This window comes from Exophiala dermatitidis, assembly GCF_000230625.1.
Source record: "Exophiala dermatitidis NIH/UT8656 unplaced genomic scaffold supercont1.5, whole genome shotgun sequence".
NCBI lineage: Eukaryota > Fungi > Ascomycota > Eurotiomycetes > Chaetothyriales > Herpotrichiellaceae > Exophiala > Exophiala dermatitidis.
The window spans coordinates 862,042-872,674 of record NW_008751650.1 but is presented as its reverse complement, the minus strand read 5'-3'; the positions used below and the strand labels follow the sequence as shown (position 1 = coordinate 872,674).

General features: G+C 53.7%; 3 protein-coding genes across 3 annotated transcripts; 2 read left to right on the top strand and 1 right to left on the bottom strand.

The window, feature by feature from the left end:
* The first annotated feature begins 1,306 nt into the window (after positions 1–1,306).
* HMPREF1120_05919 (uncharacterized protein) lies at positions 1,307–6,016 on the top strand. The gene is made up of 4 exons (XM_009160110.1): positions 1,307–2,155; positions 2,261–2,728; positions 2,785–4,405; positions 4,462–6,016. Exons 1-4 carry the CDS (start codon positions 2,020–2,022, stop codon positions 5,630–5,632), a joined length of 3,396 nt encoding a protein of 1,131 aa, XP_009158358.1. The 5' UTR covers positions 1,307–2,019; the 3' UTR covers positions 5,633–6,016.
* A 122-nt stretch (positions 6,017–6,138) lies between these two features.
* On the top strand, positions 6,139–8,770 carry HMPREF1120_05918 (T-complex protein 1, theta subunit). The gene is made up of 3 exons (XM_009160109.1): positions 6,139–6,359; positions 6,426–6,762; positions 6,828–8,770. The coding sequence occupies exons 1-3, from the start codon at positions 6,267–6,269 to the stop codon at positions 8,186–8,188; spliced, it is 1,791 nt and encodes a 596-aa protein (XP_009158357.1). The 5' UTR covers positions 6,139–6,266; the 3' UTR covers positions 8,189–8,770.
* Positions 8,771–9,032: 262 nt separating this feature from the next.
* Positions 9,033–10,247, bottom strand: HMPREF1120_05917 (uncharacterized protein; the record flags this gene model as incomplete). Its single annotated transcript, XM_009160108.1, has 2 exons — positions 9,033–9,734; positions 9,798–10,247. 2 exons carry the CDS (start codon positions 10,245–10,247, stop codon positions 9,033–9,035), a joined length of 1,152 nt encoding a protein of 383 aa, XP_009158356.1.
* Positions 10,248–10,633: the final 386 nt, after the last annotated feature.

Here is a 10,633-nt window from a genome sequence, read left to right as displayed (position 1 = left end):
GCACCTACCTTACTGACTACCTAGTACTTCAAGTCTATGTTGACACCGGGTAGGCATCATGCACGGGACGAGTACTGTACATGTGGCATAGCTATGCTATAACCACTGAGGTACGGCAGGTATAGCTTGCTGTCCATGATGACTATCTATACCAAGGTACATTGCAGAGGCTAGGATTGTATTTCACTATCACCCAGGCTGAGTGTGAGGTACTGTACCTTCTACTGTACCTCCATAAGGACATCTTGTTAAATACAGCCTTTTCTGAATCTGGCCAACCCTACAGTAGCTACTACGTATGCAGGTTGTTTAGCTGGATAAAAGTCACAACTCGATGAAGAGCAAGACCAGCAAGAATGGTGCCTGTTACCATACCACGTCCCGAGCGTTCCCTTTGCCTGTCAAGGACCCCATGCTTTGTTGGTCTGCCTGCAGTACAATCATAAATACCTACCTAAAGATACGTATATACATATTTAGGATCACATTTGAGGCCGCCGGGCCTTGGAAGGCTGCCATAGGAGCCTTCGAGAACCTGGGCACGAGGTTGACATGCCAGTGACTTGTCCCACCATTTGAAGCTGTCAAAGGTGACTGCCTGTCAACCCGCCGGCTGGGCCAGGAAGCCCGAGCTCTCAGCACCCCTGGCCCCTAGCCTGGCTGCCGGAAGAGCTATTCCTTAGGGACCCGGCTCCGTTCTAGAGGCTAAACAGTCCTTGATTCCGCGGTCTGGCTGTCAGTTTCCCGCACGCACGGGCTGCCCTTACAGGCGGCTGTTTAAACTTCCGGGGGCACGGCCAGCCTGAGCTGCCAGTGCCAGTGCTTGGTAGATCTTCAGCCAACAGAGCAGGGGGTACGATAAATCGTTACTCTTCAAGTTGAGAGCAATATTACAACCAGATTGCAAGACGGACGATCGTCGTCTCTGTACCCTCTCCTGTGCTCTGGCGGTCAGGACTCGGGTCAGGACTCGAGTCAGGACAGTTGATACCTTCGGAGGTACCTGAGCAGTGTGCATTATTCCATTGCTCTCGGTTCCGTCCAGGTACAACTACTACCTACTGTACCTCCTCGCAGCAAGTATTGTACCGGTTCTGCCCTACTGGTGGTTAGTCCTACCACTACTACGAGTAGCACCACTGCAGAGCTCGGTGCAGGCTCCAGGTTGCGATGCCGGCGCAGTGCGCCTAATGCAGGCTCCAGTCAACCGGCATGCTGCGTTACCCTGCTCGGCCTAGTTCCAGGCGACGAGTGCAACACCATCTCCATCCCTGCTTCCTCTTTCGTTGCTCGTCGTCCTCGCCGCAAAAGGAGAGGCTCAGCCTGCCTGCGCTTCTCATGCACAACCTCACAGTTAGCCACAGTTAGGTTCCAAGCATGCATGTATCATGCTTCGACCCACTGCGATCCTGGCAAAAGCAGCCCACCGTGCCAGAAGACAAACAACCCGCCCGACGTCTACCCACCTCCCCCAAACACTCTGTCCAGTCTCAGTCCCGGTCACCCTGCCCGTCCGCCGGTGATACCATGTCATCCACCCACCGCGCCGGTCACAAACTTCACTCGATCGTCCTGCCATGGATTGAAAGTCGTGGAGTCCTCGACCGGCAGAGCCGACCTAGAAAAGCGTCCCCACTGCCTCGACCCGACTTGAAGCGATGGGGATTGTCCTAGACCTACCCACAAATCCACCGACCTATTCTCATTTGCAAAAAGGGCATCCCGAGTCCCAAATCCATAGAGGGACACACTGCGTAGCGGCGACGAGAGAGTAGTTGCGAAGAAACCTCCCTCTACAGATTGCAACCCAGCCATTGATTGCAACCCCTCTAATGTCCTCTCCTGATATCCCCGTCCTACCGAGAACCCACTGCTGAAAAAGATACAAGTGGAAGCGTCTCCACGTGGTTGTCCAAACTCCTTGCAACTCACTCCAGGATCTTCAACTAATCCCATGGCCCTGACGAGATTGCTGTCGCGCTACTGCAAGTAGAACGCTGCCAGACGGGCATCTGTTCCATGACCAAACGCGATCGATCCTACCCCAACCCTGAGGTGTCGAACCAGACCACCGAAAGTCTCTACGAACTCGGACTCCTCAATCGTCCTCGAACACGGTCTCGCTCCAGCACAGCTGAATCCAAGGCGGCGCACTGTAAGACATTGTCCACAAAGAATCATTTGCCTGCCGCGCGTACCCAACCAACTTGTGTTTTGTCAAGAGAAACGGAAATCTGACACATGGTTCTACATTTGGCAGACCAGCATCCGCGAGGTCGTCACGACGGCTACCCTCCTCGCGCGAGCTCTTCGCTGAGCGGCGCCGCCCCAAATCCCAGCTTCAAGCAATCCAGCATCTCCTCCGGCACACTATTGGGGAGGCCGCATACTCCCAACGAAGGCCGACCGCGCACCAGGGACCAGCGTCTTCCTCCTTCGCCGACCGCGAGTGTCCCGGGCGCGGGGCATCCTATGGCTGGCATGCTCGATACCGATCGCGCACGCTCACGACGCGAGAGAACGTTTGTGGGCGTAGAATGTGCTGCGTGCGAAGAGCCATTGGAGCATACCCTGAGAGGGGAGAGGGTACTCCAGTTCTCCTGCGGGCATGTGGCACATGAAGCTTGCTTTTACGAGTACATTCGCGAGGCCGATTCACAGTACTGCCCAACATGTGACGCTCCTCTAGGCTTGGATTCTTTTCGAGGTGGCAGCATATTAGACCTCAGTACGCTCTCCAACTTCCGTGATGCGCACGGATCAATGACATGCTAACAAGCACAGGCAAGTTGAGCAACATGGTCCGAGCTGTGGCCCAAAAGGACATAACCTCGCCAAGAAGCACCCAGACCACCCCCATGCCGTGGGACAAACAGGAGGATTCCTATAGCTCTCGAGATGTGCCTCAGCGACACAGCCGCGACAATTCCAACCGAGATAGTCGAGACAGTCAACGGTTACGTATTGAGCGCTTGGGCATTGGACAGGCACAATCCCAGCCAGCAACGAGCACGAAACATGCCCGAACGGACAGTGGCGGCAACGCCTCGTCTGATTATACCCATGACCATGGCAGCCAACCTTCCCGAAAACATGATTACGACCTTCACGCCATGGAGACATCTGTGCCTGGCGCAGCCATCAAGGACACGAAGCAGTCTATCCCGGCGCCAATCGTGACCGTGCGCAGCGAATATCCGACACTGACTCGTTCTCAGCAGCAACAGAGTCTAACGTGTCTGGTGACGATTGAGGTTCCGGAAGGCAAATGGCAGCAACATCTGGATGAGGTCCATAATACACCTCCAGTGCCGCCGCTGCCGACTGACTCGGGCATTGGCATGCCGCCAAGACACCGACACGAACCGCCGCACGAGCTTGATGTCTATGAATCTCCCGAAGTGCTGGAACAGATCACAGAAGAGCTCCAAATGCGTGTGGACAACTGGCACGGACTTGAGTTCCAGAGGTTTGGCAATTTGCGTCTGCACGGCGTCATCCGTGTCGGAAAGGACCGCCATTCGTGGCAGGAGCTGGAATGCTACCTCTTCGGCGAGATGCTCATATGCGTCAAGGAGAAGAAGAATGCGCCCCCCATCATCATGGACTCCGGTCGGAAGCTGACGCGGTGTACGCTGAAGGGTTCTATCCTGATCAGAAAACACCTGAGGCAAGTGCATGCCTCTCCGGACGAAAACATTCTCACTCTGAATCTGTCCGTGGCTGAATTACCGACGTTCCATCTGCTTTTCCAGGACCGAGAGAAGCTGCACCTCTGGCAACGAGCCTTGCGCAACCTACATTCGAGTGATTCATCTATTCGTTACCCAGAATACGAACAGGACACGTCGGGTACGGATGAAGAGGAATACAGCCGGCAGCAAAGGAGTGTCCGGCGCGTGCCTTCTATCACGTCTTCGTACGGTGGCCCCAAATCAGCCACCACCGCCGCCACAGAGTATTCGATGCACAAAGCTCCCCTCGATACCCGAGTGCCTTCCTCTTTACACATCCCTGTTGACGTGGTTGTGGTCATCCCCGTGTCTTCTTCAATGCAAGGCCTGAAGATCAAACTGCTGAGAGATACCCTTCGCTTCCTGGTATCCAATCTCGGTGAGCGCGACCGGATGGGCCTCGTCACGTTTGGCTCAAGTGGTGGGGGCGTGCCACTGGTAGGAATGACGACCAAGACCTGGTCGGGTTGGAATAAAGTCTTGAGTTCAATCCGGCCGGTTGGGCAAAAGAGTTTGCGGGCGGACGTGGTGGAAGGCGCCAATGTGGCCATGGACCTGCTGATGCAGCGCCGAGCAGCCAATCCCATCTCGACCATTCTCTTGATTAGCGACTCGTCAACTTCAGAGAGTGACAGTGTGGATTTTGTTGTTCAAAGGGCTGAAGCTGCAAAGTGAGTGCAGCATTCCGAGTCTGTTTCTGGACACCTAATGCTAACATATCCTCTAGGGTTGGGATCTATTCCTTCGGCCTCGGGTTGACGCATAAGCCGGAGAGCATGATCGAGCTCTCGAGCCGCACGAAAGCCTCATATCTCTATGTCAAGGACTGGATGATGCTGAGAGAGTGCGCTGCCGGTGTCCTCGGAGCACTTCAATCGATATCGCACCAAAATGTCAAGCTGAAGCTGAAGCTTCCCGAAGGTTCACCGGCCAAATTTGTCAAGATAAATGGCGCTCTGCAAACAACCAAGAGGGCGAGCGGACGAGATGCCGAGGCGACCTTGGGGGATCTCCGGTTTGGCGACAAGCGAGATATCCTGGTGCAACTGGCCATTGATCCAGACACGACTACGCAAGAAGCCGCCCCGCAGGATCCATGGGAGTCGATAGTCTCAGGCCTGGAAGCGCTGGGCGGTTCCTTGGACAATGATGATCAGCGTCCGCAAAGCGTGGAGGAACTCCCTCTTATTCAAGCCGATCTGTCTTTCGGCGATCTTCTGCGAGAAGGCTCCATCACCCAGCTCGCGCGACCGTCTTTGTTAACCATTACAATGCTCCCTCAGAGCCAACGATCCCGGCAAAACGGCAGACCACCTACACCACCCATTCCTCCTCATCCCTCTATCGTGCAGCGGCGGATGGAGCTGCTGACATCCGACATGCTGAGCCGGGCTCTTACACTTGTGGCACGTGGCCAACATGAACGAGCACATCATTTATTGAACGAGACCCGGACGATCCTCAAAGGCCTGGGCAAAGGAGGACTGCCTCCTCTACCTCCTGGGGCCAGCCATCTTCCAACCAACAAACGCCACACCCCTCCAGGAAAGTCAGCGAGTCCTCGAGCGGGATCACCAGAGCAGACTCGTGATCGTAGTCCGCATTCAGAAACAAGCACCCCCATTCCGCGCACTACGGGCGTCGACCACACTGTGATGAATGCCCTTGATGCCGATATTGAAGCCAGCTTGGAATGGATCAATCACCCGGCCGTCTTCACCCGTGATGCCCGCAAAGCTGTGCTGCAAGCCATTGGAGTGATTTCCTCCCAACGAGCCTACACCTTCCGCACCGCCTCGGAATCTATTTGGGCCGAAAGGATACCAGGAGTGAAACGATTGACCGAATTAGCCAGAGAATGGAGGGAAGCCGCAGACGATGCGTTGACCGAAGAATAATGAATTGTATTTACGACACAATCTCGTGGCGTTTAGACCGGTTCTGGGGCTTTTGGGTGCACATCTTTCGATCAGTTCAGATTCGTCCTGTTTTCAGCAAGCAGCGGATTATGGGTTGGATGATTATCTTCCGGCATGAGGAGCCCAGCGAGATTGTGGCGTCACTGTTGTATTTGAATACCCCTGCAGTGCGTGCTTTTCCAGAGGGACTTGACGATTGGTTGTCTGAAAAGCAGTTCATAGAAGAATCCATGCGCACGGCGAGCTACTAGTTAATGCTGCCTCAATACAGGTATCTGGTATCTACAGTACTATAATTTATTTGGAGTTGTCGTGCCAGTGGCAGTGAATGCCCTGGTGAAGGTAACATTGAAGTTGACGGTGTCTATCTATATCAGCATTCTCTTTAAAGCAGCGGTGTCTTGTGCACTATTCGGGAGAGGCATCTTGGCGTGGTTCTTTCGACCGCCGCAGCCTCGCCTCGCGCCAACCGATCAGGCTTGACTCGGAGTTTCTACGTTGCAGTTGGATCAAATAATTCCTGCCAGTGTCCCGCATCAGTCCATGCCTTTCGTCTCCCTCCTCAACCGTTAATCCAACCAAAATCCCTTCCGCCAGTGATAGTGATTCTTCAATGTCCCTCACGATACCTCAGGCCTCTCAGGCGGGCCTTTTCAAGCCGGGATACACGAGTTACGATGCCGAAGATGGCGCCGTCATCCGCAACGTACGTTCTCTTTCGTTTTACGGGAAACATGAACAACATGCTGATATGTGATCTGATGGTACACAGATCGACGCCTGCCGGACGATTGCACAGACGGTGCAAACATCATTAGGACCGTACGGACGCAACAAAATCGTCATCAACCACCTTTCGAAAATGATTCTGACATCTGATGCCGCCACGATCCTGCGTGAACTCGAAGTAGTACATCCAGCGGCCAAACTCTTGGTCATGGCCAGTCAACAGCAAGAAGCCGAGATGGGCGACGGGACCAATATGGTCATTGTGCTGGCGGGCGAATTGCTGAAGAAGGCGGAAGAGTTGATTCGAATGGGACTCAAAACAAGTGATATTGTTAGTGGGTATGAGAAGGCGCAGGCATATGCGCTGAAGGCGTTGGAAGGTTTGTGTCAGCCCTGCTATGGAACATGAGAACAAGGCAAGGCTGACCAGTTTTTTGATCTACAGAGCTCGAAGTCGACAGTGTAGCCGACGTCCGGTCACCGGAAGAATTGCGCAAAGCCCTTCGAACCGTCATTGCGGCCAAACAGTCGGGCTCCGAGGATGTCTTGTCCAAGCTGATCGCCGAGGCTGTTCTGGCTGTGCTACCCAAGAATCCGGCCAACTTCAACGTCGACAATATCCGAGTGGTCAAGATCATGGGAGGAGACTTGTCGTCGTCAAAGGTTGTGAAAGGAATGGTATTTGGCCGGGAACCTGAGGGATCAGTCAAAAAAGCGAAAAACGCCAAAGTCGGAGTCTTCTCGTGTCCGATCGACATTTCTCAGACCGAGACGAAGGGGACCGTGTTACTACACAATGCCAAGGAGATGATGGATTTCTCTAAAGGCGAAGAATCCCAGCTGGAAGCGGCGATCAAGGAACTCTACGATAGCGGACTGAGGGTGGTGGTTGCGGGCGCTAATGTCGGGGAACTGGCATTACATTTTTTGAACCGAATGGGGATCCTGGTGATCAAAGTGCTCTCCAAGTTTGAGCTGCGCAGACTGTGTCGCGTCTGTGGTGCCACGCCTCTTGCACGTCTGGGAGCACCCATGCCCGATGAGATGGGCAGCATCGACATCGTCGAGACCATGGAAATCGGCGGCGACCGAGTCACCGTGTTCCGGCAAGAGTCCGACTCGGCCGTCACGCGCACCGCCACTATTGTGCTCCGAGGAGCCACGCAGAACCATTTGGACGATGTGGAGCGGGCCATCGACGACGGGGTTAATGTCATCAAGGCTGTCACCAAGGACTCGCGACTCGTGCCTGGTGCCGGTGCCACTGAGATGCAACTCGTCGAACGGCTGGGCCATTATGCAGACAAGACGCCCGGTCTGCCTCAGTACGCCATCAGAAAATATGCCGAGGCCTTTGAGGTTATTCCGCGCACGTTGGCTGAAAGTGCTGGGCTCGATGCCACTGAGGTTTTGGCGAGATTGTATACTGCGCACCAACAGCGGTTGAACACGAGTGAAGTGAAGAGCCGGTCTGGAGCCCGAAAACCCACCAAGGGTGACGAAGTTGAGGAAAGTGATGATGAAGAAGAAGAAGAGGAAAGCGCCTCGTCTTCGTCCTCGGCTGACACATCCGACTCAGAGGAGCCGTATTGGACTACCGGGGTCGATGTCGATGCCTCAGATGCCTCGGGTATTCTGGATGCTGTGGAAGAACAGATTCTCGATCTCCTTGTGACAAAAAGCTGGGCTATTCGGTTGGCCACTGAGGCCGCCAGAACGGTTCTGAGCGTTGATCAAATCATTGTCGCTCGCCAGGCTGGTGGGCCGAAACCGCCTGGGCCAAATCCTAACTGGGACGAAGACTGAATAGGAAAATAGAATAATTCCGACAATTGTTGCGGACCAGTTCTGACTCTTGTTGCAAATCCCAACGAGGCGCTTCATCAATTGGTTTGTTTATTTGTCTTTCGGGCAGCAAGTCAAAGAGACACCCGACGTCTGAAATACATGTCCCTTGTCATACACATCTCTGCGGTCGTCAGATGGTCCGCTGATGACATGCAGAGTGTGAATGCGAGCGCGAATGCGAACGGAACGGCGGGAAATACAGGTCAACCTTGCAGTGGCTATCCTGAAGCTGAAGGCCAGCATGTAACGGTCGCGCCCAGAGGAATTGTACCGCATGGGATCTACTACTGTAGTACTACTCGGCAAAAGGGGGCATCTGCCGCAAGCAGGCTGAGCCTCACTCAGCTTGCTGCGATTTTGTGCAGTGGTTGGTACCTAGAGCACTGGAGAGCACCAATAAATACTAAGGCACATTTCGCAATGGACTCTCCTGATAATGGTGTATACCTACTGAGGTATCTGCCCTGCTATAGATAGGTACAGTAGCAGTATTATCGGTAGCAGTAGGTCAACAACTTGCACAGACATTTATTAACAGTACATCATCCGGCGTTGCGCCCACTGCTGCTGCGCCCAGCCACTACTAGTACATCTTTCGTGCAACTTAATTGCCCGTCACGGTTGTTTCTGCCAAAATGTTAAGTCGGTAGAAGACCCGTATCAATCAGAGAGTGGCTCTGGATTGCGGTTGCCAAAGAGGCGGTCTCATCCATGCCGAGAATACGGTGGGATAAGGATAGATGACTGCTCGACCTGGCGGCGTGACACTGTAGATGCTAGTATTCTCATGGCCGACCCATCCCTAAGAGTTGATGGCTGAGAATCCACCTCCACCACCACCTGCGCCGCTGCCCGACGCTTCCCGCCGCGTGGCTCTCTTCCAGTTGTCCATTGCGGCCTGATATTCCCTCATCTGGTCTTCGTAGCGATCGTCCCACAATTTCCTGTTTTCCGGGCTCAGGTTCTCCCACTCCAGCCTAATTCGTTGATCGATCATGTGTTCGGGATAATTGTCGGCTTCCAATTGCGGTCTCATATGACTGGTGAATTGGTTGAAGGGGGTCTCTGGCCGTTCGGGCTTTTGGGGAACCATAAGCGATGAAGTACGGCCAACGCCATTAGCAACATTGGCATCCGAAGATGAAAAGCTAGGTGCTCGCGGTTGAGTCAATCCTTGGAATGATTGATTGACTGCTGCGATCGGAGGGGATGATTGCCCGAACCGGGTTTCTGGAGCAAGTGGTTGTTGGGGTCCTGGTGTCGAAGTAGTTGTCCCTGCTTGTGGTGTAGAAGATGAAATGCGGAACGTCGAAGTCATTGCGGCGGGGTCGATGGCGGGAGGAGGAGCAGGCGAAAAAGCATTCACATTCACCGGGGCAAGATTTGATAGAGTCGATTGTTGTTGATACAGTGCCGAGGGGGGCTCGCCGGGAGGGTTTGTATTCATGATACTTTCGCGGTATGTGTTGTTGGTCCTTCTGCGTCTTTCGGGTCGCTCTACGGGCTGCGTTGAGGGATGAAACGTGAGTTGTATGCTCTAGGGAAAGAGTAAAGGGCCTGCTAATACCTCGGGTTCATCTTCCATGCTCTCGTCCGAGCTGTCATCTAATAGTCCTTCTCCGTCTGCTGCTGCCCTGGCCGCGGGTGCCTGTTGTTGTTGGTTCTCCTGCGACGCCATGGGCGGAAGGTATTCGGGCAGAGTATTGTCCAACCCATTGGTCAGCGCCCGCACTCTTTCGAGTTGTTCAGCGCTCAGCTGTTTGGCCGGAGTGCTCATGATTTCTTTCACTTGATTGAGTAGCACGGCTCGTAATAACCGCATCTTTTGCAGATGTTCGGTCTCTTGGATGATTCGCTTGCGGGTCGCGTCGTTGTTTGTCTCGATCTCGGCGAGCCGTTTTCGAAGATCAATGCATTTCTTGCGATATGCTAGCTCTTGTGTGGGCGCGAGCGGCGCATTTCGGTGGAGAGGCACTTCGCTTGTGGGAGGAAATTGTAGGTCTTTGGAGGAATCCATCTTGGGATGGAAACCAGGAGGAAGGGACAGGGAGAAGTTCTGGAGAGAGTCGTTGATAAACCCGCGGTCAGAGACGGGAAAAGAAGGAGGTTATCAATGGGTTCAGACAGAAGGGAATTCGAGGTCTGAAGTCGCAACAAGGAAAGGTATCATGAGATTCATTGCCCGTAGGTGCGTTTAAACATGGACTTGACACGTCGTTGACACTTTGAAGTATTGTACATGCACTTTACTAGGATGTTTCTACATCTGCAAGAAGCATTCACTTACGAGTTTATTAGTGAGCGACGACGGTAGTGACTTACTAAAATCGTCCCGTCCTCGGTCATGGCAAGTCTGCCGAATCAGCATCTTGCACCAAATACTGTACATCTGTTCACATTCCT